Source organism: Chionomys nivalis, chromosome 12, assembly GCF_950005125.1.
Source record: "Chionomys nivalis chromosome 12, mChiNiv1.1, whole genome shotgun sequence".
NCBI lineage: Eukaryota > Metazoa > Chordata > Mammalia > Rodentia > Cricetidae > Chionomys > Chionomys nivalis.
In genome coordinates this window covers 52,296,595-52,320,331 of record NC_080097.1, presented here as the reverse complement: position 1 = coordinate 52,320,331, position 23,737 = coordinate 52,296,595, and the positions used below count along the sequence as shown (strand labels likewise).

The following is a 23,737-nucleotide window of genomic DNA, read 5'->3' as shown; positions in this document are numbered from 1 at the left end:
ATGCAAAGGCCACCCAGTTACTATCACGGCCATTTGTGTCATTTCTGTGTCTGTCACCCCACAGGGGACTCAAGGTCAGTGAGAAGCTGCTGTTCACATTAAGGAAAGAAACCTGCAATGAGGATCCATCCGTTCTCTCATATCCCACCTGCTGGAACACCTGGAGTCCCCTCATTTTACCTCAGAGGACAGAAGAAAGGGGCAAAGCTTTCCACACCCAGGGGTGCTCCAGAGAAATGCCACCCGACCCCAGTGCTGCTGTGATTTTTGAAGCTCGTCCAAGACCTCTTGTGCCTCCCTCCGTCCCCTCCCCTTCCTGCTATTTTGCGGTTATGTCCACTGGGGAGTTGTACGGCAGGAAGGCATGATTTTATTTACCGTGTGTGGCCTCCTTATTCTCACAGTGTCCGTGTGCAGCCTAGGACTTCAGGGTTCAGGTAAGAAAGCCGGAGAGGATTTTTTTTTCATGTTGAGTTGAAGGTGCCTGGGTTCCGAGGTAGCCAGGTGTCTTTAAAAGCTCTGGGTGAGAAGAGAGGTGATCTGCTTCTAAAATGTTTTTCTAAAGGGCAGACAGGTGTGGTGATTCATACTTGTAATACCACATCGGAGAGGCTGGCACAGAAGGTTTGATACAGACTCACGATGGAGTGAGTTCAAGTCAGTCTGCCTAGGCTTTAGTACGAGACTCTCTCTCTCTCTCTCTCTCTCTCTCTCTCTCTCTCTCTCTCTCTCTCTCTCTCTCTCTGTTACACACACACACACACATACACACACGGGACGGGGGTGGGATGGTGGCGCTAAACAGGAGAGAAAAATCAAAGATTTTCACTTGCCAGAATTCTGCAATCCTGGGCCTCGGAGGAGGCATGAAAAGCAAAAACAAATAGGATAAATCACAAGAATAGCAGCCCTTCGTAGAAAAGCTCACAGGTGATCAGCCACATGCTTCAATGAGTCTGTTTTAATAGTTACATCTCTGCTAATTTATATGGTCTGTAAAAGCCTCAATGTGTGTCGAGGAAAAGAGAAATGCTGTGACATTGTGCAGAATATATGAGAGAAGCAAATAAAGCCAGCTTAGTGAGGAGGGACACCGTGATGTCATCCCTCATGCTTTATGCTCAAGCAAGCCGGGCCTCAGTAAAGGCTGCTCACAAGCTGGCCCGGTGTAGCGCACCCGCCATCCAGCACTTGGAATGCTGAGGCAGGAGGGTCATGAGTTCTAAGCTGCCCTGAGTGGCGTCAGAAAGACCTTGCCTGGAAAAAGTCAGGCTGTTCTCCCAATTTCTGTCAAACGTTAGTATTTGGGGCTTCGTAAGGACTTTGAAGTGTTTGAGGGGACATAAGGAACCTGAAACGTTCTTCCCCTTGACTGTGAATTAGAGGAAATTAATCAGAAGAGGCACCACAAGTAGCTTTTTTTTTTAAACGTGGGTGGGTGTTATGCCAGCACTGTCTCTCTGTACCACCTTGGAAGCCAGGAGAGAGTCGCATCATCTGGAACTCGAGTTACAGATGGTTGTGAGCAGCCTGTGGGTGCTGGGTATTTAACCCAGGTCCTCTGGAAGCCCAAGCTCTTAAGCACTGAGCCGTCTCCACCCTGCCAGGTGGGTTTTTATGGAGAGGTTGGGACGTGAGGGGGGACGCTGGTAAAACACAAGAGGACTCGGTGTAGAATCTACCAGTCACCCGTGAGCTTAGCAGCAGAAGCCGCTGCAGATAACTCATGGATGTGGCTCTAAGAAAACTCAACTTCCTGAAGTGGAGTGCATTCCTGACTGAGAGGGAAACAGCTGGGATTCCTCTTCCAGAAATACTTTCTGTATCCCATAATACTCTGCAGCTTCCTCTAGAGGGTGACACAGTTTTTTGGACGTCACTCAGGTTAAGAGCACTGTGGGTAGCATTCAGTTTGCAGCACCCACATCTGGCAGCCTATAACTCCAACTTCCTTGGGCATCTGATGCTCTGGGCTCCAAAGGTCTTTACGTTCATATGTGTGCACTCGTGCATGCACACACCACAATTAAAAATAATTAAAAATAGCTACAAGTGTGTAATTAACACTACAAAGACATTTCCCACAGGAAAGTCTCTTACCTTGTCATTCTAATTATTAACATGTTGGGTTATTTGCATATATTTCTAGTTTTTGATAATATGCATGCATCAATATCTTCATAAGGTGCCTGTTATTTTAGTCTCTAAACACCACTTTAAAAATTCTTTAAACCTCTATTTTATTTTTTGCACGTCTGTGTGTATATGTGCTTGTTGTGTGGATACCCTCAGAGGCCAGAAAGAGGACTCATAAGTTCAGAAGCAGTTGTGAGCTACTCACTGTAGGTGCTGGGAGCTGAACTCGAGTCCTCTGCGTGAGCAGCAAGAGAACTTTACTGCTGAGCTATCTCTCCAGCCCCCATTTTAGTCTTTTATGATTGGCTGGGTCTTTTGAGACAGAATCTCATCCGTACTCAAACTGATCTTGAACTCATCATCCTTCTGCCTCCAGGCATCTCTTACATATGTCACCAATCACGATAGCTCTTTCAGTGCTTACTTTGGTCCCACTCCCTATGTCTGTTGTTAGCCATTACATAATGTGCCCTTCCCCCCCTTAACAGATGATGCTGCAGGTACCTTCAGCACACAGATCTTGCTTTATTATGAATAATTATAGAGATGGCACTCCTGGATCAAAGGGACAGACACCCCCCTCATTTTTTTCTCTTTCTTTCTTTCTTTCTTTCTTTCTTTCTTTCTTTCTTTCTTTCTTTCTTTCTTTCTTTCTTTCTTTCTTTCTTGCCTTTCCAGAGGCTTATGAACATCTATGTTACTGCAGACGGTACATAAGAATCTGGGATCTGAGGGTGGTATTAGCCTGTGTGTTCTTCTGTGTTTTGTTTCACTCTTAATTCTTCAAAGAGCTGCCTTCACAACGTCCTTGCCTTCAGCCATTGCTGTTCAATCTGCTGCTCTATCCTATACTGGGGATATAATGTTGAAAATACAGTCAGATGACCTGTGACCTTGTGCCAGTGCAGAACCCCTGCCAGGCGGCACCCGAGGGAGAGGTAGTGTGGCACTTTGCATACTCACCGGGTTGGTTCCTCATTGGCATCTCATGGACTCAAACCCCGCAGGGACTTGCATGCTGATCCTGTTGTGGGGAGCAGTTTGCCAGCCATTCTTCCCCTCTCACCCGGATCTCAGCTCCAACCTGAGGCTGAAGGCAGATTAAAAACAAAAACAATTACAAAGAGGCGGGAAGCCAAGTAAGAGGGCCAGTGTCCCCAGAGGAAAGGAGTTGGATTATCACAGCAGGCTCCCGTGTCTTTTTGCTGTAGCCTTGGTGGTTAAGCCAAGAACTCGTACATCACACAAGTGTTCTAGCACTGAGCTGAAGCCACAGCCCCAGTGTTGATGTTTGGTACATTGCTGTTAATGCCACATAATTTCTGTTATATGTGTATAACGCTGGGATGGGACTCAGGGCCCCGCATGCGCGAGGCAGCCTTTCTACAATTGAGTCACTTCCTCTGCTTTAATGTTTTACTGTCTTTTATCGTGAGCAAACATATACATAAATTCAAACTTACCAGTTGAGCCGTCTTAAGTGTATGACTGAGTAGCAATGAGTACATTCACAGCATCCTGTAGCCGTCCCCATCGTAGATCTGCAGAGGTTTCATCTTCCCCAGAACAGCACCTCCTCCCTTTCAGTTCCTGGCACCCGCTATGTTGCCTTCTCCATGAGTTGGACCACTTTGCATGCTTTAAATAAGACTCACACAGATTTAACTTTCAGTCCCGGATTTTGTCACCACTTAATGTCTTTGAGGTTCATCCATGATGCCGCATGGGCCGGAATTTTCTGCCTTTCTGGGGGCCAAATGGCATTCCACTGTATTTATACACTACATATTCTATCCTCTATGGCCTCGTGAGCTGCTCCCCCTTGTGGCCTCTGTGGACATTGCTGCCAGGAACAGAGCTGTAGGCAGAAGTTTCTTTCTTTCTTTCTTCTTTTTTTTTTTTCGAGACAGGGTTTCTCTGTGGCTTTGGAGCCTGTCCTGGAACTAGCTCTGTAGACCAGGCTGGTCTCGAACTCACAGAGATCTGCCTGCCTCTGCCTCCCAAGTGCTGGGATTAAAGGCGTGCGCCACCACCCGCCGGGCTTAGGCAGAAGTTTCTATCCTGCTAGCAGCTACCAAATAAACACACAGAGGCTTAATATTACAAACTTGGCCAATAGCTCAGGCTTGTTACTAGCTAACTCTTACACTTTGAATTAACACATTTTTCATTTCTTATGTACCCTCCATATGGATTAGTACCTTTTCTCGGTACAGCATGCCCAACTTGCTTCTCTCTGTCTCTCTGCTGGGGACTCCAAACTCCACTCTTCTCCTTCCCAGTATTCTCAGTTTGGCTCTCCCTCCTAACTTTATTCAGTTCTGCTATTGGCCAGTCAGTTTCTTTATTAAGCCAATCACAGCGACAAATCTTTACCATGTACAAAGGGATTATTCTACAGAACAGAGCTTGTTCAAGTCTCTCAGTTTTTGTTATTATTGTTTTGTTTTTGTTTTTCTTTGGCTCTGGTCCCAGGAAAAGAATTGCTGGTTCAGATGGTAATTCTATGTGAGCATTATTATTTGTAGTGTGCTTTTTCATCTATATTGTGGCCAAATTTAGTCTTTACATCAGCTCCATGAGATAAGAAAACATTTTTCTCTGGCTCAAAAAAGTGGCTCACTCAAATTGAAATAATAAATTTGAGTCTCTGCAACTCAAAACTTGTTTTCCACATTTTACTGACTATTAAAAGTGGTCCCAGCCGTGTGTTACCACCTGAGGACAATATGCCTTTCTTTTCTCTCTTCTTTCCCTTCTTCCTCCTCCCTCTCTCCCTCCCTCCCTCCCTCCCTCCCTCCCTCCCTCCCTCCCTCCCCTCTCTTTCTCAACAATAGAGTCTCACTATATAGCTCAGGTTGACCTAGAACTTAAGATTTTTTTCTCAGCCTTCTGAGTGCTGGGATTATAGGCATGTGCCACTCTGTCAGGCTTGGTGATAGCTTGGTCAGGTGCCTGGTTTCTGTTTTTTTGCTCCGACTATCGGACACGTAAGATCATGTTCAAGCCTTTGTCAGTGCAGAGAGAAAAGGCCAAGTCACTCCCCAGCAACCATGTCCATATCAGAGAACAAAGCCTGTCCCATCACAGAGAGGAGAGCCTGTGTCCATGCCCAGAGACCAAGGCTTGTCCTATCGCAGACAGCAGAGCCTGTGTCCATGCCCAGAGACGGCCTGTCCCATAGCAGAGAGGAGAACCTGTGTCCATGCCCAGAGACCAAGGCCTGTCCCATCGCAGAGATGAGGGCCTGTGTCCATGTCCAGCAACTATATCTACACACAGCGACCAGGCATTTTTCAGTTTCTGTTTTCCTCTTTCAGCCCAGTCCCTGTCATCTGATCATGAAGATTTGGTGGCTCCTTCTGGTTATGGGCTCATGTGCAAAGAGTGCATACTCCCAGGACACCTGCCGGCAAGGGCACTCTGGCATTCCGGGGAATCCAGGTCACAATGGCCTCCCGGGAAGAGATGGACGAGATGGCTCCAAGGGTGACAAAGGAGACACAGGTACTGAACGTGTAGCTTCTTACTGCCTCGTCCCTCTCTTCCTGCTGGTATACCGTTCCCCCTGCCCACGGAGCCCCCACCCACCACTGTTCCCATCTTGTCCCTTTGTCATTGAGCTACTTCCCCAGCTTGGTCAAAACGGATTTCTTAAAAACACATGTGTTCTGGTGACCCATGCCTTTAATCCCAAAACTCAGGAGGCAGAAGCAGATGGGTCTCTGTGAGTTAAAGGCCAACCTGAACTATATACTGAGTTCCAGGACAGCCAGAGATACATAATAGAGAGACCCTGTCTCAAAAAACAAACAAACAAACAATAAAAAGAAAACAAACAAAAGTATCTCTTTCTCTCCTTTTCCATTTAGTTCATATATATATATTCTACTCAATGTGCTATTTCTTTGGAGAATGATGTTAATGCGGGCTGCTTGGGAGGAAAATCTGCTGCTTCTTTACCTGGTACTCTGAGGATGCGCTCTGTGTGTGTATGTTTTGTTGTTTTGTTTTGTTTTGTTTTGTTTAGACAGGGTTTCTCTGTGTAGCTTTGGAGCCTTCCCTGGATCTTGCTCTGTAGACCAGGCTGGTCTTGAACTTACAGAGATCTACCTGCCTCTGTCTCTGCCTCCTGAGTGCTGGGAGTAAAGGTGTGCACCACCATTGCCCAGCTCGCTGTGTGTTTTATATAATCAACACACAATTAGTACAGTGTCCATAACATACATTCAGTTGTTCAGGTAGATGTTAAAGCTCTAGTCTGTATAAAAACTTTGAGATATACAGAATACAAGAATTGGGAACTAAGCAGGGAGAAAGAGAAATTTGGTAGGAAGGCTCAGGCTTCAGGGTGGTGTAGACAAGGAGTGGGAGATAATGGAGAGGAGGCTGCTTTGGGGAAAACCTCCCACTTGGTGGTTCAATGGGACTCAGGGCTTGCTTGGCGTAACAGCAGGCTCTATGATAGATGCAAACCAACCTGTGTCTCTTTCCAGTCCTGAGAGTTGAAGGCTGTCCCAGCTGCTTGTCACCCCACAACTACAATGGTAGGGTTTAAGTTTTGGGGTCTTGGCTGGTTTGAGTGAGACAGAACCTGGAGTAAACCATGACTTTGTGAGCTCTTTTGTCACCATAGTGTGGCCGTTACATGGTGGCCTGCTCCCAGACTCAAGATGGTGTATGACTAGTAGATCCCTTGTGTCCCATCCCAGCTTGTTCTGTGGTCTTTACCACTGTCTACCATGCCTTTCCTTCCTCAACAGTCATAGCATGGAGTTCTCTGATGCTTCACTGCATCTGGAGAGCCTTCTGCTCCACTCTTCGAGTGAATGGTGGAAAGGGATCGGAATGAGAGATGCGCCTAACACCTCCCACCTTCAGATTACTTCCAAGTCCAAATCCCGAGACAGACTTGCAGCATGGCCCTCTGAGTTTCAGTTTGCCCTGCTTCAAGCTCCTTGGGCACCCCACAGATGGGTGTTCAGGAAGTCACCAACGCGTTTCATAACCTGCTCATCCTACATGATCCAACAGCCTGGATACTCACTAACAGTTGCTACCTCTACCTCCACTGGTGGAAAAGGAGGCAGGCTGGGGCACTCCAGGACTTCCCATATCAACCACCCCTGGAGACTCATAGCTGGGAGATTGGAACTGGCCTCTCAACTCTTCTCTGCTTTCTTCCCTTCCACCTAGGAGAACCAGGACATCCCGGAGACCCAGGGAAGGATGGAATTCGTGGAGAGAAAGGAGAACCAGGTCAGTGGTGACTGCATCGTCCCTTGCACAGTGCTCTGACACAAGGCTGGACCTACAGCAGCCGTTCCGCACTGCTGTGAACTGATCTGTCTGGTGCTTCCAGGATGAACCGCTGTATAAGTCAAGGTTCTCTGAAGGGGCAGAACTGGTAGCATGATTGTATAAAAATATAAACACAGGGGGTGGGGTGGGGATTTCAAACTGTGGCCTGTGTAGTCCAACGATGGCTGTCTCCCAACAGGGAGGCTGAGAATCTGTTTTTCATTTTATGAGCCTGGATGTCTCAGCAGTCCCAGTCTGGTTCTAGAGTCCTGGGGAATTCCTAAAGAGCTGTTGATCCTCAGTCTATCTTGGAATAGTGAAGAGGTAGATTCTAAGACTAGCAAAGGAATGGGCCAGCAGCAGGGTGGAAAGGTTTGCCAGCTAGAACAAGGGCAAACAGGAAAAAAGCAAAAGCTTCTTTCTCCATGTCAATCGCAATGGGCTGATGACAAAAGGTGTGGCCCAAACTTAGGGTGGGTTTTCCTGCCTCAAATGATCCAATCAAGACAATCTCTTACTGGGTTTGGTGGTGCATGCCTTTGACCCCAGCATTTGGGAGGCAGGCAGATCTCTGTGAGTTAGAGGCCAACCTGGTCTACAGAGTGCGTTCAGGACAGCCTGGGCTACAGAGAGAAATGCTGTCTCAAGAAACAAGCAAACAAGAAAGACAGAGAGAGAAGGAGGCAGGGAGGGAGGGAAGGAAAGAAGAAGGGAGAGAGGAGGAGGAGGAGGAGGAGAAGGAGGAGAGAGACAGAGAGAGAGAGAGAGAGAGAGAGACAGAGAGAGAGAGAGAGAGAGAGAGAGAGAGAGAGAGAGAGAGAGAGAATCCCTCATAGGTAGGCCCAGATGTTTGGGTTTTAGTTGACTCTAGATATATTCAAATTGATAAGCAAGATAAGCCACCACAGCCACCAATATATTCTCTCTCTTCAATAGTTACAGGTGCATGCTGGGATAAGTAAACTTCTGGAAATGTCCAAATGGATATTAATCTCAGCTTTGTGGGTCATGGGATCTTCCCCGTGCACCAAAAGGCAGCCTCAGCTGCCACACAAACAGGTGTTGCCATGTTCTGGGGCAGCTGTGGCTGAAAGATCAGTATTTGCATTTTATATACTTTTTGCATAGTATGGAGCCCTGCCTTGTTTTCCCCAGCACTGGGAATTAAACATTGAAATTCATGCATGCTAAACAAATGGTGTGCCACAGCCTTCTTTTCAAAAACATTTATAAACATATATTAATTATAGATAATGTCTCCGCTGTGACATTTTCATACTTGGACATAATGTTTCAGTCACATTCATCCCACTACCCTCTCTTGGCCAGTTCCACAGATCCCTTTCTGCTGCTGCTGCTGCTGCTGCTGTTTCTGCTTCTCTCCTGTCTGTTTTCTTTCTTGTATATGTGACCCAATGAGTTCATTAGGGAATCTATAGGCACATGGGTGAGACTGTGCTTGTGGGAGCAGGAGACCCTTACTAATAGCTAACTGCTGAAGAAAGTGTGTCTCCGTCTTCATCACACACTGACTGCATAATCAGTTGAGAGACAGATCGGGGCAGCAGGCCACAGTGTGCTGACCTCTGACTGGGTGGGTGAGCACCAAGGAGGAAAGTCCTACTTCACTCAATGCATCTGGCCCTGCTCCAGGGAGAAAGTGGCACTTGAGTAGGGCCCTGGGTTACTGGTGACTGGTACTTTCCCAGAATTAATTGCAACCTGAAGGGTAGGGAGTAACCAATGGAGAAAGACGGCTGTAATGTCAAATACATGTAACTCATTCTGGGGATTAATCTAAGGCTTTTTATGAAAATAGAAGAGTTCTATAAATTGGGTAGCATCACTGTTCCAGCTCGGTAGATGAGGGGCAGATGTGGTGGGGGCTCACTGTCTGCTTGTCCTGTATGTCCACACATGCTGGGGTTGGAGAAAGGCTAGCTAATGTTCTGGGGTAAGCCCAGGCTCTCTGCTCATGAGCACCACTGCCTCCCAGTACAGGCAGAGGGAGTGAACGGTGTGGAGTGTTCATGTAGACCGAGGAAAACTGGGGCAGAAAGGCAGACAAGGGCTCCACAGTTGGCAGGCATGGGGGCCACAATGAATGTCTGATTCCAGGTCCACTCCTCGAGGGACTGTCACTTGCCTAGGACTGAGGCCCTGTGACGCAGCAGTCTGGATTGTTCTGCTCCTTGTCATAGTCTCCTTCAATGATGTGTGCTTTCCCCTTGTTTCTGGCTCAACATGGGACACTTTGGTGGCACGGTTGTCAATACTCAGATGAGCCCTGGTACTGACTAAAGCATGCTTTTGGAGGCTGGGGATGTGGCTCCGTTGGTAGAGTGCTTGCTTAGCATGCTCGAGGTCCTGGGTTCTATTCCTGGCACTGCATAAACTGGGAGTGGTCAAACACAGCTATAGTCCCAGCACCCAGGAACTGCAAACAGGAGGATCAGTTCAATATCATCCAGTCACTCTTGGTTATAGTGAAGTTGAAGCCATCCTGGGCTACATAAGACCCTGTTTTGTTTTTTTTAAATTTATTTATTTATTTATGGGTTTGTGTGTGTGTGCTTACACGTGCATTTCCCTGCATGCAGTTTGGGAGTTTGTGACTTTTCAGACTCTGAGCAGATCTTGAACCCACACACCGCTTTGTCTCAATTAAATGCTTAGTGATAGGAACTCCAACATTGCTCACGAGGAAATGTATCCTAAAACACCTTCATTATCTTTCTCCCTTCAGGAGCAGATGGAAGAGTTGAAGCAAAAGGCATCAAAGGTGATCCAGGTTCCAGAGGATCCCCAGGGAAGCATGGCCCGAAGGGATCCATTGGCCCTACAGGAGAACAAGGGCTGCCCGGAGAGACTGGCCCGCAGGGGCAGAAGGGAGATAAAGGCGATGTGGGCCCCACTGGTCCAGAAGGACTGATGGGCAGTACTGGACCACTGGGCCCCAAGGGCTTACCTGGTCCAATGGGCCCCATTGGCAAACCAGGTCCTAAGGGAGAAGCCGGACCCATGGGCCCCCAGGGGGAGCCGGGAGTCAGAGGGATGAGAGGCTGGAAAGGCGATCGAGGAGAGAAAGGGAAAGTGGGTGAGGCTCCCATCTTGCCTAAGAGTGCCTTCACTGTGGGTCTCACGGTGATCAGCAAGTTCCCTCCTCCTGATGTGCCCATTAAATTCGATAAGATCCTGTACAATGAACTGAACCATTACAACGTGGCGACGGGGAAATTCACCTGCCACGTGGCCGGTGTCTATTACTTCACCTACCACATCACTGTTTTTTCCAGGAATGTACAGGTCTCTTTGGTCAAAAATGGGGCAAAAGTCCTGCATACCAAGGATGGTTACATGAGCTCTGAGGACCAGGCCTCTGGTGGCATCGTGCTGGAGCTGAAGCTCGGGGACGAGGTGTGGATGCAGGTGATGGGAGGAGAGAGGTTTAATGGCTTGTTTGCAGATGAGGACGATGACACCACCTTCACTGGCTTCCTTCTGTTCAGCAGCTCTTGACACAGTGGACTCTGCACATGGGCCTCACTGAAGGCTCTGCTGGTGGACATGGTGCCCCCAGAGCTAGCTCGGGGATGGTGGGATGTGACTGTGTCCATTCTTCCAATTATTGCGTCCATCCTAAAGTGTAGATGTGGGAAGCTAAGCCTACAAAGTCAGTCATTCGAACACATTCATAATAAACTAACTCAGAGACACCGACTGTGGACCAGTATCCCGTTAAGGCAAGAGATCAAAGCACTTCCTCTTAGTGTCATGGAACCAAGAGGGAGTCCAGATTTGAATTCTCTACTTCGTGTTGTGTGTCTTCCGTCCTCCCTGTCTGTTTGCTCTGAGTCTGAATCTGTGTCTGCTTGAAGGCTGACTTGTGAATCTGTCCCTGTCCCCAGCAGAGGGCTGTGCTCTCTCTCTTATTAGAAGCACAGAAATCATCATATGGAGAAGGGAATGAGGGATGCTTTATAGAAATCTTTATCAGAGTGTCACAAGGGATTAAGTCACTGACTCCAGCTGCTCCCAACTGACCCAGATAACAAATGAACACTATTAACGGGGGGCAGGGAAGGGGGAGAAAGAGAGACAGAGATAGAGACTGAACGTGGAATGGACTTTTGAAACCTTAAAGCCCACTCCCAGTGGCACACTTACTTAAACAAGGTCACACCTCCTAATCCTTCCCAAACAGTTCCATCAACTGGGAACCAAGTATTCAAACATATGAGCCTAAGGGGGGGCATTCTCATTCAAACTACAACAATGTAAGGAATATTTTTTAATCATGATGCCTTGCCATAATTGTATGAAATTTAAAAGCAATCTCTCTCTCTCTCAAGACAGAGTCACTCTAGTTAATCGTGGCTGTTCTGGAACTTTCTCTGTAGACCAGGTTGGCCTTGAACTCAGAGATCTGCCTGCCTCACGAGTGCATCAGCACACCTGGCTTAGGGCTCTCTTAAAGAGTAAAAGAATAAACAGTGGCCCTGTTTGTTGTAATTAATTTTCCACACTGGAGAAGGAACCCAGGGTTCCTTGCTAGGCAAATTCCCTGCCACAGAGCTCTGTCCTCAGCCTGTTTGTTACAATGTATTTAAGACATCACCATTCCTGAACCCAAGGCATCCTTTGCTTGTGTGTTTGCAGCGGGAAGAGTTTAGAAGAGTTCTGATGTCCCTTTCCTGCTCTAAGGGCCATATTGTGACTTCTAATATTAGGGGAAAGTAAGAGAAAGTGAGATGGGATTATGGCTGAGTGGGTAGAGCATTTGCATGGTATGCATAGGTTCCATTCTCAGTACTGAAAAAAAAAAACCTACTTCCTCCATTTAATGACTAGCTGCATTGCATGACACCCCAGGAGGCTACTCAATACAATGATGGGGACCTTGTTTCCTACTTAGGTGTCTATGCTACACAACTCAAGGAATAGTTGGAACGAATCTATAATAACTTTTTAGGTCACTTAAACCACTTAACCGAGGTGGGTGGTTTAAGATATCAGAATGTAGCTGGGCAGTGGTGGTGGCGCACGCCTTTAATCCCAGTACTCGGGAGGCAGAGGCGGGCGGATCTCTGTGAGCTTGAGGTCAGTCTGGTCTACAGAGTGAGTTCCAGGACAGACTGCAAAGCTACATAGAGAAACCCTGTCTTGAAAAAAACCCAACAAAACAAAACAAAGATATGAGAATGTACCCTGTCACAGTGTCACAGTTCTGGAAGCAGAAATGGGAGGTCCATGTGTCAGCAAGATTGAGACTAAGTCCCTGAAGTTAGATCCTTTCCTGCCATTTCCAGCTTCTAACAGCTCCTGGCGTCCCTTGGTTTGAAACACATCACTTCAGGGGCTCTGGCTATAGTTCTACACAGGGTTCCCTTTGTAACTGCACATGTCCAATTTTTCCTCTTCTAAAGAGGACATCAGTCGTACTGATTCAGGCCCATCCCAATCTGATTACATCTGTAAAGATTCTACCCAAATAAGAGCCGATTGGCAGGTACCAAAGATTAGCACTTTTATGTGTCTTATAAGGAGACACGATAGTCTGCCCTCTGAACTTGCCTCCAAGTTTATGTCCTTCCTATGTCCTAGAGATCAATAAACCCTACCCTAACATCCTTGATTTCATCTTTATCACGTATGCCCCAAAATGACATCATTTAAGCCATTTAAACCAACAACAGGAGAGACCTATTATGTGATATATCCTGGGGCATAATCTATCCAGATGGAAACCTTCAGTCTGACAAGTTATTTGCTTGCAAAGTACAGCAGTGGGAGAGGCATAAGATGCCTGCTAAAGGGAGAAAGGGAAAGGCAAAAAGGGCTCACAAGTTCCAAGGGATTCTGAAACCCAGCAGAGAAAATATTAGTGTCTGAAATACTCAATCTTGCCACAACACTTCCGTTCTCTATGTGATCTTATTGCAGGGCTCTTTGAGTATGTTTTAGGTAGACAGGGTATCTGGCAGTGACGGTGAACTGTTCACACGTATCCACAACTCATGCGCTCATTGGAACACACGTGCTTCTCGTGCTGGTTTCCAAACCCTGGCTGTGACAGTTAGCTGTCATGGTCAACTTGACTGAATTTAGAAGCTACCGGGAGACACACCTCTGGTCAAGACTGCGAAGGCTTTTCCAGAAAGGTTTAGTTGGAGAGAAACGACCTGCCTTGAAGAGGGTGATACCCTTCCACAGGCTGGGATCCCAGCCAGAAGAGAAAGGAATGAAGGAAGTGGTAAACTGAGTACGAGCACTCCTCTTTCTCTGCTTCCCATCTCTCCCATTGCAGGGAAAATCATGACGTCACCACTGTAAGCTACTCTTGCTTCAACTCTGTGTGTGTGTGTGTGTTTGTGAACTTCTGATCCTCCTAATTCTACCTCCCACAGACTGAGAAACCCATAATCCTTTATCTTTTTGTAATTTATATATTTTTATTTTATGTGCATTGGTGTTTTGCCTGCATGTATGTCTGTATGAGGGTATCAGATCTTGGAGTTACAGATAGCTGTGAGTTGCCATGTGGGTGTTAGGAATCGAACCCAGGTCCTCTGAAAGAGCTGTCAGTGCTCTCAACCTCCAAGCCATCTCTCTAGTCCCATAATCCCTTTCCTATGCACTGGCTCCCCACTTTTACCCATAGCAATCTCTCAAGGAAAAGCCAAGTTCCTAATAACAAAATCCTTATTTCTGGGCATGGTGGCTCCTGTCTGGAGTCCCAGGTGTCAGGATGACAAGGCAGGGTTACAGTCAATATGAAGTCAGACTGGGTTACATGGTGGTTACATGGTTACAAAGTGAGACCCTGTCTACAAACCAAACACAGCATCTTCAAACTTTTCATTTCTTCCCTACCACAGTCTATAAAGCAGACATGACTGCCACCCCATATGACACCTTCTGCAGGAGAGATGCCTGCACCTGAGAAAGAAAAGCTCTGGTTCTGGCAGAGTCCAGTACCCTGACCCACAGTGGTGGGCCTGGCTTCCTCCGGAGAAGGCTAGCACTGTCAAAAGACTTCCTCAAGCCACCCACCATTCCTTCTTTCCCAGCTAGTCGCTCACAATTTCCTGTTGCCTTCCCTCTCAGCCTCTGGCCTCTCATTTCTGCAGTCCGATTGATATTATTTGGGGAGTCCTGTCTATACTAATTTAGATTTCAGGCTATTATAGTGAAAGGCTAGGAGTTGACAGACTCCCAGGTAGGCAAACAGATAGGGAGAGGGGCCATGCCCGTGTAATGACGGTGGTGAATCTCCAAGAAGGCCAGTTTCTTCCCCAATCTTCAGCTTTTATCTCCCACCATCAGGTCCCCTGCTGATGGACAGGCTCAATCAAGTCAAGACTGGGTCAGGACAGGTCACATTCCAGTTCTGGGCCAACCAAGCACCCTAGCTTTCTTTGAACTGACCAACCTTAAATCGGGAGGAAAACCCTTCAGAGGCTTTAAACTCCCGCAGGCCTTGAGATTGGATTTTCGCTTTCCAAGTCCAAGCAGAGGGTCTTTATCTCTGTGTGTCTGTGGCACATGTGTTTTCTCACCTTCGGTAAACACTGCTCATCAACTGCTATTCTGTCTGCGGTGCTTGCGATGTCTCTGCTGCTACATGTTTCCTGCCTTTCAAATTTTCCGACTGGCAGAGACAACGAACCCCCCAAGACCCTATAAACTGTATCATTTCAAGGCCCCTAGAAGGTATCAATGGTTTCAAAGATCAAAACAGATGAAGATTCTCTATAGTTAATTCACGTGGTTACACACAACCTTAGCTGATATGCGTGTGCGCAAATGTAGGTGTGACTTCACTCTCTTTTGGAGCCGACAAATTTCTTGGATTCCGACTGCATGTGGCTTCTCCTGGATCCTTCCACGCGCTGCCACTGGGTCTCCTCTGAGAAGGCTACAAGAAGTCACATGCATTCCCGGCACCAGTAAGACTTCCAATTCCCGACTAGACTTTTCTCCCTGAGCTCCAGTAACACGGAGGGCAAGGCAAACGCAGGACGTTCCTTCCTCCAGACACACGAGGGCGCTACGAAACTCCGGGTGCTCAGACGGCGCCGGGACGACGCTCTTGCTTGAGAGTCAACGCGCTCTCCTCCGGGCGCCGACAGGGCTGCGCGAGCGTCACGTGCCGCGGCGTGGGCCGCTGCCTTGGAAACGCAGGCGCGCGCTTCCTGAACCCGGGCAGAGCAGGGACCCGGGAGGGTGCTGCTGGTGGCCGTCATGCTGCGGTACGGTCGCAGACTGTGCGGCCTGGGAGCCGGAGCGGCTCTGCGGGGACCTGCGGGCCGAGGCGGCCTGCTCAGCGGAGGTCGCGCCCGGGGAGTCAGCACCAGCTGGTCCCCGGTGGGCGCCGCCTTCAATGTCAAGCCCCAGGGTCGCCGGTGGGACCTGCTGGGAGAGCGCCAGGTGAGCGTGCCGTGGGTCTGGGCAGCGCGGGCTCCGCCTCTTGCTGCAAGGGGACTGTGCCGGGATAAGCTCTCGGGCTGCTGTCCCGCTGGCTTCCCACTCAGCCCTCCCAAGGTCGCTTTTTTTCTTCTTCTTCTGACTTTAGAGTTTACACTTGTCTTTGGGTTTGTAATGACACTCTTCCATTGAAAACTCCATCACACCTTAGTTGTCCATTTCAAGCTGCTTTGAAATAACTTGTTGAACCCGGCATGGTGGCTCCTGCTTGTAAGGCTCTCTTGATGGGTAAAGGCGAAAGGGTTCAAAGGACAGTCCTTTTGCTCCAAACCGAGTTTGAGACGAACCTGAGTTACCTAAGAACCTGTGTTAAAAAGGAAAGCAACGCTGGGCGGTGGTGGTGCACGCCTTTAATCCCAGCACTGGGCAGGCAGAGGCAGGCGGGTCTACAAGAGTTCCAGGACTGTTGCACAGAGAAACACACACACACACACACACACACACACACACGGAAAGCAACAACAGAACACTATGGAAGAAAATCAGACTTGGAGTTGATTGCTTAACCAGACAGAATTGCCTGTGGTGGTGTTGGACACTTGATAATGAATGAGGGAAAGGCAGGGAAGATTGGGGGTGGATTGTCCAATGGATTCCATTATTTTGTATTTGCAGATTTTGTCCTAAAGGGTAAGGGTTATTTTTGCCTTTTAGCTTCTCCCTGTTGGGCGGCTTTCTGAAGACAAGTCTGCGATATAGTTGCATTGCATTTTGTGGTGTGAACACCTTTGTGTTTAGTTTGGTCTCTTTGAAAGTTCTTTCTGTATAAAATGCTGGTATTAATGGAGTCGGTGGTAGATCTGCCTCAGTGCTGAGCCAAAAGATGTGACAAGTAAGCTTGGTTTAGAGCGGATGAGAGATAACTGATTTCAACCGCATTTTTAAACAATCATTTATTGTGTGAGTGTGTGTGCACGTGCGTGCACGCGAATGTGAATGAGTGCAAGTGTGGCTGGGTGCAGGCCAGAGGACAATTTTTAGATGTCTGTTGCCTTTTTTTTAAATGCATAGACTTTAGGTACAGTAGGTTTTCAAGTTGGAGAATTTTTTTTTAAGTATTTTTATTACATCTGTTCCCCACCTGTGCGTGTGTTTATGTGTATGTGTGTACACGTGTATGCATATGCACATGCAGAGGTCATAGGACTTCCAGGGGTAGGCTCTTTCCTTGCATCATGTGAAATTATGTCATTAACCTTGACCATTGTGCTTGGTGACAACGGCTTTTATCCACTGAACCATTGGTTTGTTTGTTTTTCAAGGTTGGGGTCTTACTTGTATATTCCTGGCTGGCCTGGAATTTGTTAAGTGCCAGAATTCAGTTGTGTCATTATATTCCAAATGTTTTCTCTTAAAGCATATTTCTGGGTGGATGGTAGCACCCACATATACTCTTAGCATTTTGGCTGCTTGGACCAGAGGAACTGAGGTTCCAGGCCGCTGTCCCAGGAAACAAAAGGAACTGTAAAGCATATTCCGTATCTGTAAAAGGAGAATGTACTCCTGACAAGAGAACCTGTGTAAAGTACGTGGCACGTTCTGGCGTAGGTCGTGTTAGATGTCGGCTCTCTGCTTTCCTGGAGGGCTCGAGGGCTCATACTTGAACTGCCTTTTAAAGAATTTTTTTAAATGGTTATTTCTGTTTGGTTAGAGATTTTTTTCTTTATTAAAATACTGGCGTGCCTTAGTTTCAGCCAGTGACTGGGTTTGGTATGTGAAGTCCGCTTGTGAGTCGGCTGTCCTCTGTTTTTAGAGTGGACATGTGTGGAGACTTTGCTCTATGAGAGGCACGGTCCTTGGCCTTCACACATGCTTACTGCTCTGGTATGTTTCCATGCTGTCGGGTGGGTACGGCAGCCTCAGTATAGCCTGGGAGGAATGATCATGTGACCAAGGATGTAAGCTGATTATGGTTATCATTAACATCTGTTTTGTGCTGTCTGCATGCCGGGCGCTGGTGTAAATTTAGTTAAACCTTTGAATCTTCATGTAGTCCCAGCCATCTTCTCACGGAGCCGCAGCTCTGGCAGCTTGACCTATGCTATTTGCTTCTTTCTGAAAAGGAAGGAAGGGGTGAAGAATACATAAAATTTGAAAACATTTTTAGTATAGTTCTGTGTGGTGTAACAGGAAGAGGGACACTGCTCCCCGGAGCACAGATGTGGATAATCTAGATACCAACTGAAGTCAGGGCTTCCTGCAACAGTTGTTCTAGGGAAAAAAACTGTAAGTTCTGGCTATAAACTAGAAATGTTATTTTGGACTTTTAGGGTCTTTTTGGAGTTCCTGAGCTCAGCACTCCTGAAGGATTCCATGTTGCTCAGAAGGAGGCTTTGAGGAAGACGGAATGGCTGGTGGAGCAAGCATGTACCACACCTCCCGGGCCACAGACGGTCCTCATCTTTGATGAGCTCTCGGATTGCCTGTGCAGAGTGGCCGACTTGGTGAGTCTTAGAAACACAAACAAAGATGTGTGTGAGTGCAGGCACATGCGTGCAACTGGTGCGTGTGTGTGTGTGTGAGTGCAGGCAAATGTGTGCCACTGATGTATGTGTGTGTGTGAGTGAGTGTAGGCACATGCATGCTACCTATGAGTGTGTGTGTGTGTGTGAGTGAGGGCAGGCACATGCATACAACTGATAGTATGTGTGAAGGGCAGAGGAAAACTCTCACAAGTCTGTCCTTTCCTGCCACCTTATAGGTAGAATCCATGACTGAAACTTAGGTCACCAGGCCTGCAAGCCTGCCTTGCTGAGCCATCTTGCCAAAAAAAGGGCCCAAACTTTATTACTTGTATCAGTGAAGGTGATTTGTGGCACGCAGACTCCAAATTAGTGATGGTTCAGAATCTGCTGTAGTTCCGACCTATGTAGAATTTTCCTCAATGTTCATTCAGTGTTGAGGTTACTGAATACAAAGCACTGCCCTAGTCACCAGGACGAGTTAAAAAGCATCAGCTTTGCCCGAGTTAGGTGATGTTCTAGTGTTCATTGTTTTTTTTAGAAGAATTGGGGAGTGCCTCAGTGGTAGCCTCATCTGGATTAACTGCTTTAATCCCTTCTGACTATCTTCATCTACCTCTAGCAGCCACTAATCTCTGTCCCCCGCCCCCAGCCCCGTGTTTGTTTGTGTTGATGGGGGTCTCACTGTGTAGCCTAGGCTGCCCTAGAACTCACTATGTGGTTCAAGCTGGCCGTGACTCCTTCAGTGTCCTAGCTTCCCAAGTGTTGGGACTGTCGTGCCTGGCATAGTCTGTAGTCCACTTTGACAGTCACTCTCAGTTCTGTCTCTCCTAGAATATATAGGGCCGGATACACATTTGCCACCAGCCTCTCCCATTTGGCCAAATACACCCTCGTTCTTGTTCCTTTCCCTGTATAGAACATTTCTTTCCGCTCACACCCTTGAGTTGAGCAGTTCCGCATTTCAGATGCCAATACATTCCCTTTGGTCTCCCTAGATTTTAAAGGAAAATGGCTAAACTGTTTGTTGTAAAGGGTTTTGCCCAGGTGTGATGTTTTGGGCACTGACTTTCACTGTGCAGTTCATGGGGCCTGCTTCCTCAGTGGTGGAGACATCATGGACATGCCCTGCCCAGAGGTCCTGTGCTTTGCCATCTTCCTGTGTCCTTAGTGGACATCTTAAAGGTGGATCTGTGCAGTGGGCGTGTCTCTGTCATCAGTAGACATCTTAAAGGTGGATCTGTGCAGGGGGCGTGTCTGTCATTAGTGGACATCTTAGGGGCAGATCTGTGCAGTGGGCATGTCTCTGTCGTCAGTGGACATCTTAAAGGTGGATCTGTGCAGGGGGCGTGTCTGTTGTCAGTGGACATCTTAAAGGTGGATCTGTGCAGGGGCGTGTCTCTGTCGTCAGTGGACATCTTAAAGGTGGATCTGTGCAGGGGGCGTGTCTCACAGTCCAGTCTACTCTGACAGCGCTCTAGTTCTGGAGACCACCTAATTTGTTGTCTTAGTCTGCATCCTCATTAAGTGGTACTCTAAAATTTTCTCCTACATTTTTTTGTTTTTCTCTTCATGTCTCATGTTTTGAGCTTTAAAACTATTTATGAAGTATAACAGTGTCTTGTTTAAAAACTATTTTTATCCAGGTGCAGTATTACATGCTAGAATGCCGGCACTTGGGAACCCAAGGCAGGCAGATCATGAGCTCGAGGTCAGTGTGGGCCTCATAGTGAAATGCTGTCTCACAATGACAGCAAACTATAAGAGAAACCAAACAGATCACAATGTAATTTATTTGTATAATTTTCTGCATAAATAATTCAAAAAATGTCTTTTTTAATTTTTAAGGTATTTTCTGCCTGTTTGATCTGTACCATTGTAAGGCAAGAATTTCATAAACTGCCAGGAAATGGACGTTTTGGTTTTTCTTTTTCTTTTATGAACTAGGACTGTTGTCTTTGTTATCTCTACACAAGCTTTTAGCTAATGGGGCTGCAGTGCTGGTGCAGTCACTAGTGTGAGGACCCGACTCACTCCCCAGCTCCATGTAAGGAGCCAGCGTCGTCATGCATACCTGTAGCCCCAGCACTGGGGAGGTAGAGACAGGAGGATTGCTCCGGGCTCAGTGAGAGACACTGTCTCTAATGCAAGGTAGAGAAGAAATTGAGGAAGAGATCTGGTATTAACTTCTGGCCATAGTGCCCACATCCAGATACAGGAACATTCACACAAACACACACACACACACACACACACGTTTTGATTCTTCATATTGTGTAGCATGTAGAAAGGCAATTTGTAAAATAAGTTGTACATGTTACCCAGCTCATTTTTTTTGAATGCCTTAGTAGTAATATTATGATGACCTAATGTACCAGATGTGCCAAACTAGGGATTTAAATGTCTTTGCATCGAATGTTATCTGATAATAAAATTCAGAAATTTTACCTTGTGATGGTTTTTTTTTTTTTTTTTTTGTTTTGTTTTTTTTTTGTTTTTTGAGACAGGGTTTCTCTGTGGCTGTGGAGCCTGTCCTAGAACTAGCTCTGTAGACCAGGCTGGCCTCGAACTCACAGAGATCCGCCTGCGTCTGCCTCCCAAGTGCTGGGATTAAAGGCGTGCGCCACCACCGCCCGGCCTTGTGATGGTTTTTGTTTTACTTTTTAAGACAAAGTCTCCCTATGTAGTGCAAACTGACTTGGAACTTTCGATCATTCTGCCTTAGTATTCTGAGTGCTGGGATTATGGGTATGTTCCACCACGCCTGACTCCCTTGGGCTGGTTTTGTTTCATGTTGTAGTCATATGGTCATTCTGTTGTGCATGGAGAATAACGAAGATGTGGAGTATCTCATAGTTCCTGCATTTGCTTACCCACCTGTAGGTTTCTTTTGCAGTGCACTGCAATTAACATGAATGCTTGCTTTATATGGTTTCCTAGTTTTTTTTCCCTTTAAATCCTTGATTAAATTATCCTGGTTGGCACAGCGGAAACAGTATGGTTGTGTACTGTTCTAGATGAGGATCAGTAACTCATATTTCCCTCTTTTAAAAGGCCTATAAAGAGAATGTGTTCCCCCTTCCCCGCCAAACCTAGGATGTTAAATTGCTTTTGAAATTAGGTGTCATTTTAACAATGTGCCCCAAGTGGTTTTCTGGATCTGAGTCAGCCTGGGAATGCCACACTCCAGTTTGAGTTCCAAAGTTTTAAAATGTTCAAGACCAAGGTCTGCTCATTGGAATTATAAGATAGGAAAGGTTTGCTGGTTACTCATTTGAAGGTGAAAACCTTATAAAATGAAGTTCATGAAGGTATATGCTCGAGAATGAAACAAACTTGGTACCAAGGAACTTCAGAGTTCGCAAACATCTAGAAAGAATCTAAAGAATCTGCTTGGTCTCAGTAGAGCCAAATTCAGTGAGGAAATTGACAGTCCAAGCTGAGTGGCACATCCTAAATCTGGCTTTGTTTGCACCCTTGATGATAGAATCCAGTGTTCCATCAAAATTGCTCTTGGTTTTGTCTTTCCCCTTTGTTAGGCAGACTTTGTGAAAATTGGACACCCTGAGCCCGCATTCAGAGAGGCTGCAGAAGAGGCCTGCAGGAGTATCGGCACCATGGTGGAAAAGTAAGTTTCCTCCACCCCAGAGTGGCTGTGTGTGTAGTACTTGTCACTCCCTTGGCAGGTGGGAGGGCGTGTGTGATCTGGCAGCCCAGGAGCGTGGGATCGGGAGGGCTGGGACTGGTCCCCCTTCAGTACTGCTGGGGTATTCACCTGTCCTCACTCTCCTTTGTCTGTAATTGACTAATTGAGCCAACTGCTAGGGTTTCTGTGTGTGAAAATGGAAGTAAGTGTGAGATGCTTAAAAGGTGTCAGGCACACAGGGACATATGGTAATGTATGATGTTAAAAATGCTGGTTGGTTCTTGTCGGGTACCTCAATTGATGGCAGATTACCATATGTCCCTGTGTGCTGGCACAGCCCTTCGCTGGGGCTGGGAGAGTTGGTTCTGCTGCTTACTGGCCACTACAGCAGAAGAGCTGGTCCAGCCCCTCAAGGGAGAGATGGCCCTACACTCCGGAGAGATGGCCCTACACTCCGGAGAGATGGCCCCATCCCCATCACAGATGTGGAAAAGCTGGCTCTGGTGGCATGGGCAGAAAAGAGCTGGCTCTACCCCTTGCCTGAGGGGGCAGTCCCAGTGACCTGACTGACGAAAACAGCTACCACCCAGATTCACATCCAGGGCCTTGTGTTGGCCCACCAGCATCTACCCCATCTGTGGCCTGCTGGAGCTTGTGAAGGGACTGGTCCTGAAGAACCATAGCCACAGGGTCTCTGTGACTTGGGACAATGGATGTCTGAGAGGACTTTCGGTGAGGGTCAAATATTGTTGGTGTACCAGAAACCAGAGGCCTTGAACCAGGCCAGCAGTTCATTGCAATGAACATTTGCACGTAAGAATCGTAGACTGGATGGTGTGAGGGATATTGACCCTTCTCCAGGATCTACTATGTGGGAGTGGATTCTACTCTAGGCCAGGTCCTAAGGCTGACCTTGAGGGTGCCAGGGCCTTGGGCACCTAGGGAGAGGACAGTGGTGCTACAGGTTGGACTTGCATGGGTCATGGCTTTTTGTTCCCGGTTTTGGCCCAGAGCAGGCGGCTACACTGGTTTGTTAGTGAGGAATGCACCTACGGTCCAATTCAGTCCTCACGACAGCCCAACATTATAGTGCCACAGTTGACCAGCGGCATGGGACAGTGACTGCACTCCATGTCCTGAGCTGTCCTGTCCAGGCGGGCCTGTCCTCTTATCCTCATAGGTACAGTTGGCCTGAGTTCCCGGGTGCTGAGCTGAGGTTTTAAGGAAACCTTGCTATTGGCTCAGCCTTCCTTTCCACCACACCTGCCTCTGTCCTGTCTGTCCTCCCTACTCCAGCTGCCTTCCCAGTCTAAATTTACCTTCACGGGGATGGTTTAGGACCTTTGACATTTTGCTTAAGGGATTGGCTGTCTCTATATTGAACAGTTTCTAAGTATGGCTGTTTTTCCTGGTTCAAAAGAAGATACAAAAAAATTACTCCCCAGTTTTGGGGTCTGGGCACACTTTTCTCTTGATATAGAGTAAACTTTTTAAGAATGGATTAGAAGATCACATGTTTTTATTCATGGTCTGTCTAGGTTGAATACGAATGTGGAATTATATCAGAGTCTGCAGAAATTACTAGATGATAAGAAGCTAATGGATTCCCTTGATGCAGAAACCAGGTACTCGCCATTCATTCATTTCCTTCTGACTGACTACAGGCCAGGCTGGAGAGCCCTCTGGCCCTCTGGGTTGAGATTTC

General features: G+C 47.2%; 2 protein-coding genes across 2 annotated transcripts in view; both read left to right on the top strand.

Moving 5' to 3' along the window:
• The first annotated feature begins 277 nt into the window (after window positions 1–277).
• LOC130885097 (complement C1q and tumor necrosis factor-related protein 9) lies at window positions 278–11,144 on the top strand. Its single transcript, XM_057786506.1, has 4 exons — window positions 278–437; window positions 5,457–5,643; window positions 7,333–7,395; window positions 10,184–11,144. Exons 2-4 carry the CDS (start codon window positions 5,478–5,480, stop codon window positions 10,954–10,956), a joined length of 1,002 nt encoding a protein of 333 aa, XP_057642489.1. The 5' UTR covers window positions 278–437; window positions 5,457–5,477; the 3' UTR covers window positions 10,957–11,144.
• A 4,425-nt stretch (window positions 11,145–15,569) lies between these two features.
• Mipep (mitochondrial intermediate peptidase) overlaps window positions 15,570–23,737 on the top strand; it is a 121,711-nt gene continuing 113,543 nt past the window's right edge. The window contains exons 1-4 of the mRNA XM_057786191.1: window positions 15,570–15,867; window positions 18,195–18,368; window positions 21,926–22,014; window positions 23,571–23,657. Of these exons, the coding sequence (XP_057642174.1) occupies window positions 15,682–15,867; window positions 18,195–18,368; window positions 21,926–22,014; window positions 23,571–23,657 (536 nt within the window). The 5' untranslated portion in view covers window positions 15,570–15,681. The remainder of the gene's footprint in view (window positions 15,868–18,194; window positions 18,369–21,925; window positions 22,015–23,570; window positions 23,658–23,737) is intronic.

Excerpts from the sequence above, each read along its gene's own strand:
- LOC130885097 (XM_057786506.1), top strand. The coding sequence starts at position 5,478 with ATGAAGATTTGGTGGCTCCTTCTGGTTATGGGCTCATGTGCAAAGAGT. Across the intron at positions 5,644-7,332 it reads GGGTGACAAAGGAGACACAG|GAGAACCAGGACATCCCGGA; the intron begins GTACTGAACGTG and ends CCTTCCACCTAG. Across the intron at positions 7,396-10,183 it reads TGGAGAGAAAGGAGAACCAG|GAGCAGATGGAAGAGTTGAA; the intron begins GTCAGTGGTGAC and ends TTCTCCCTTCAG.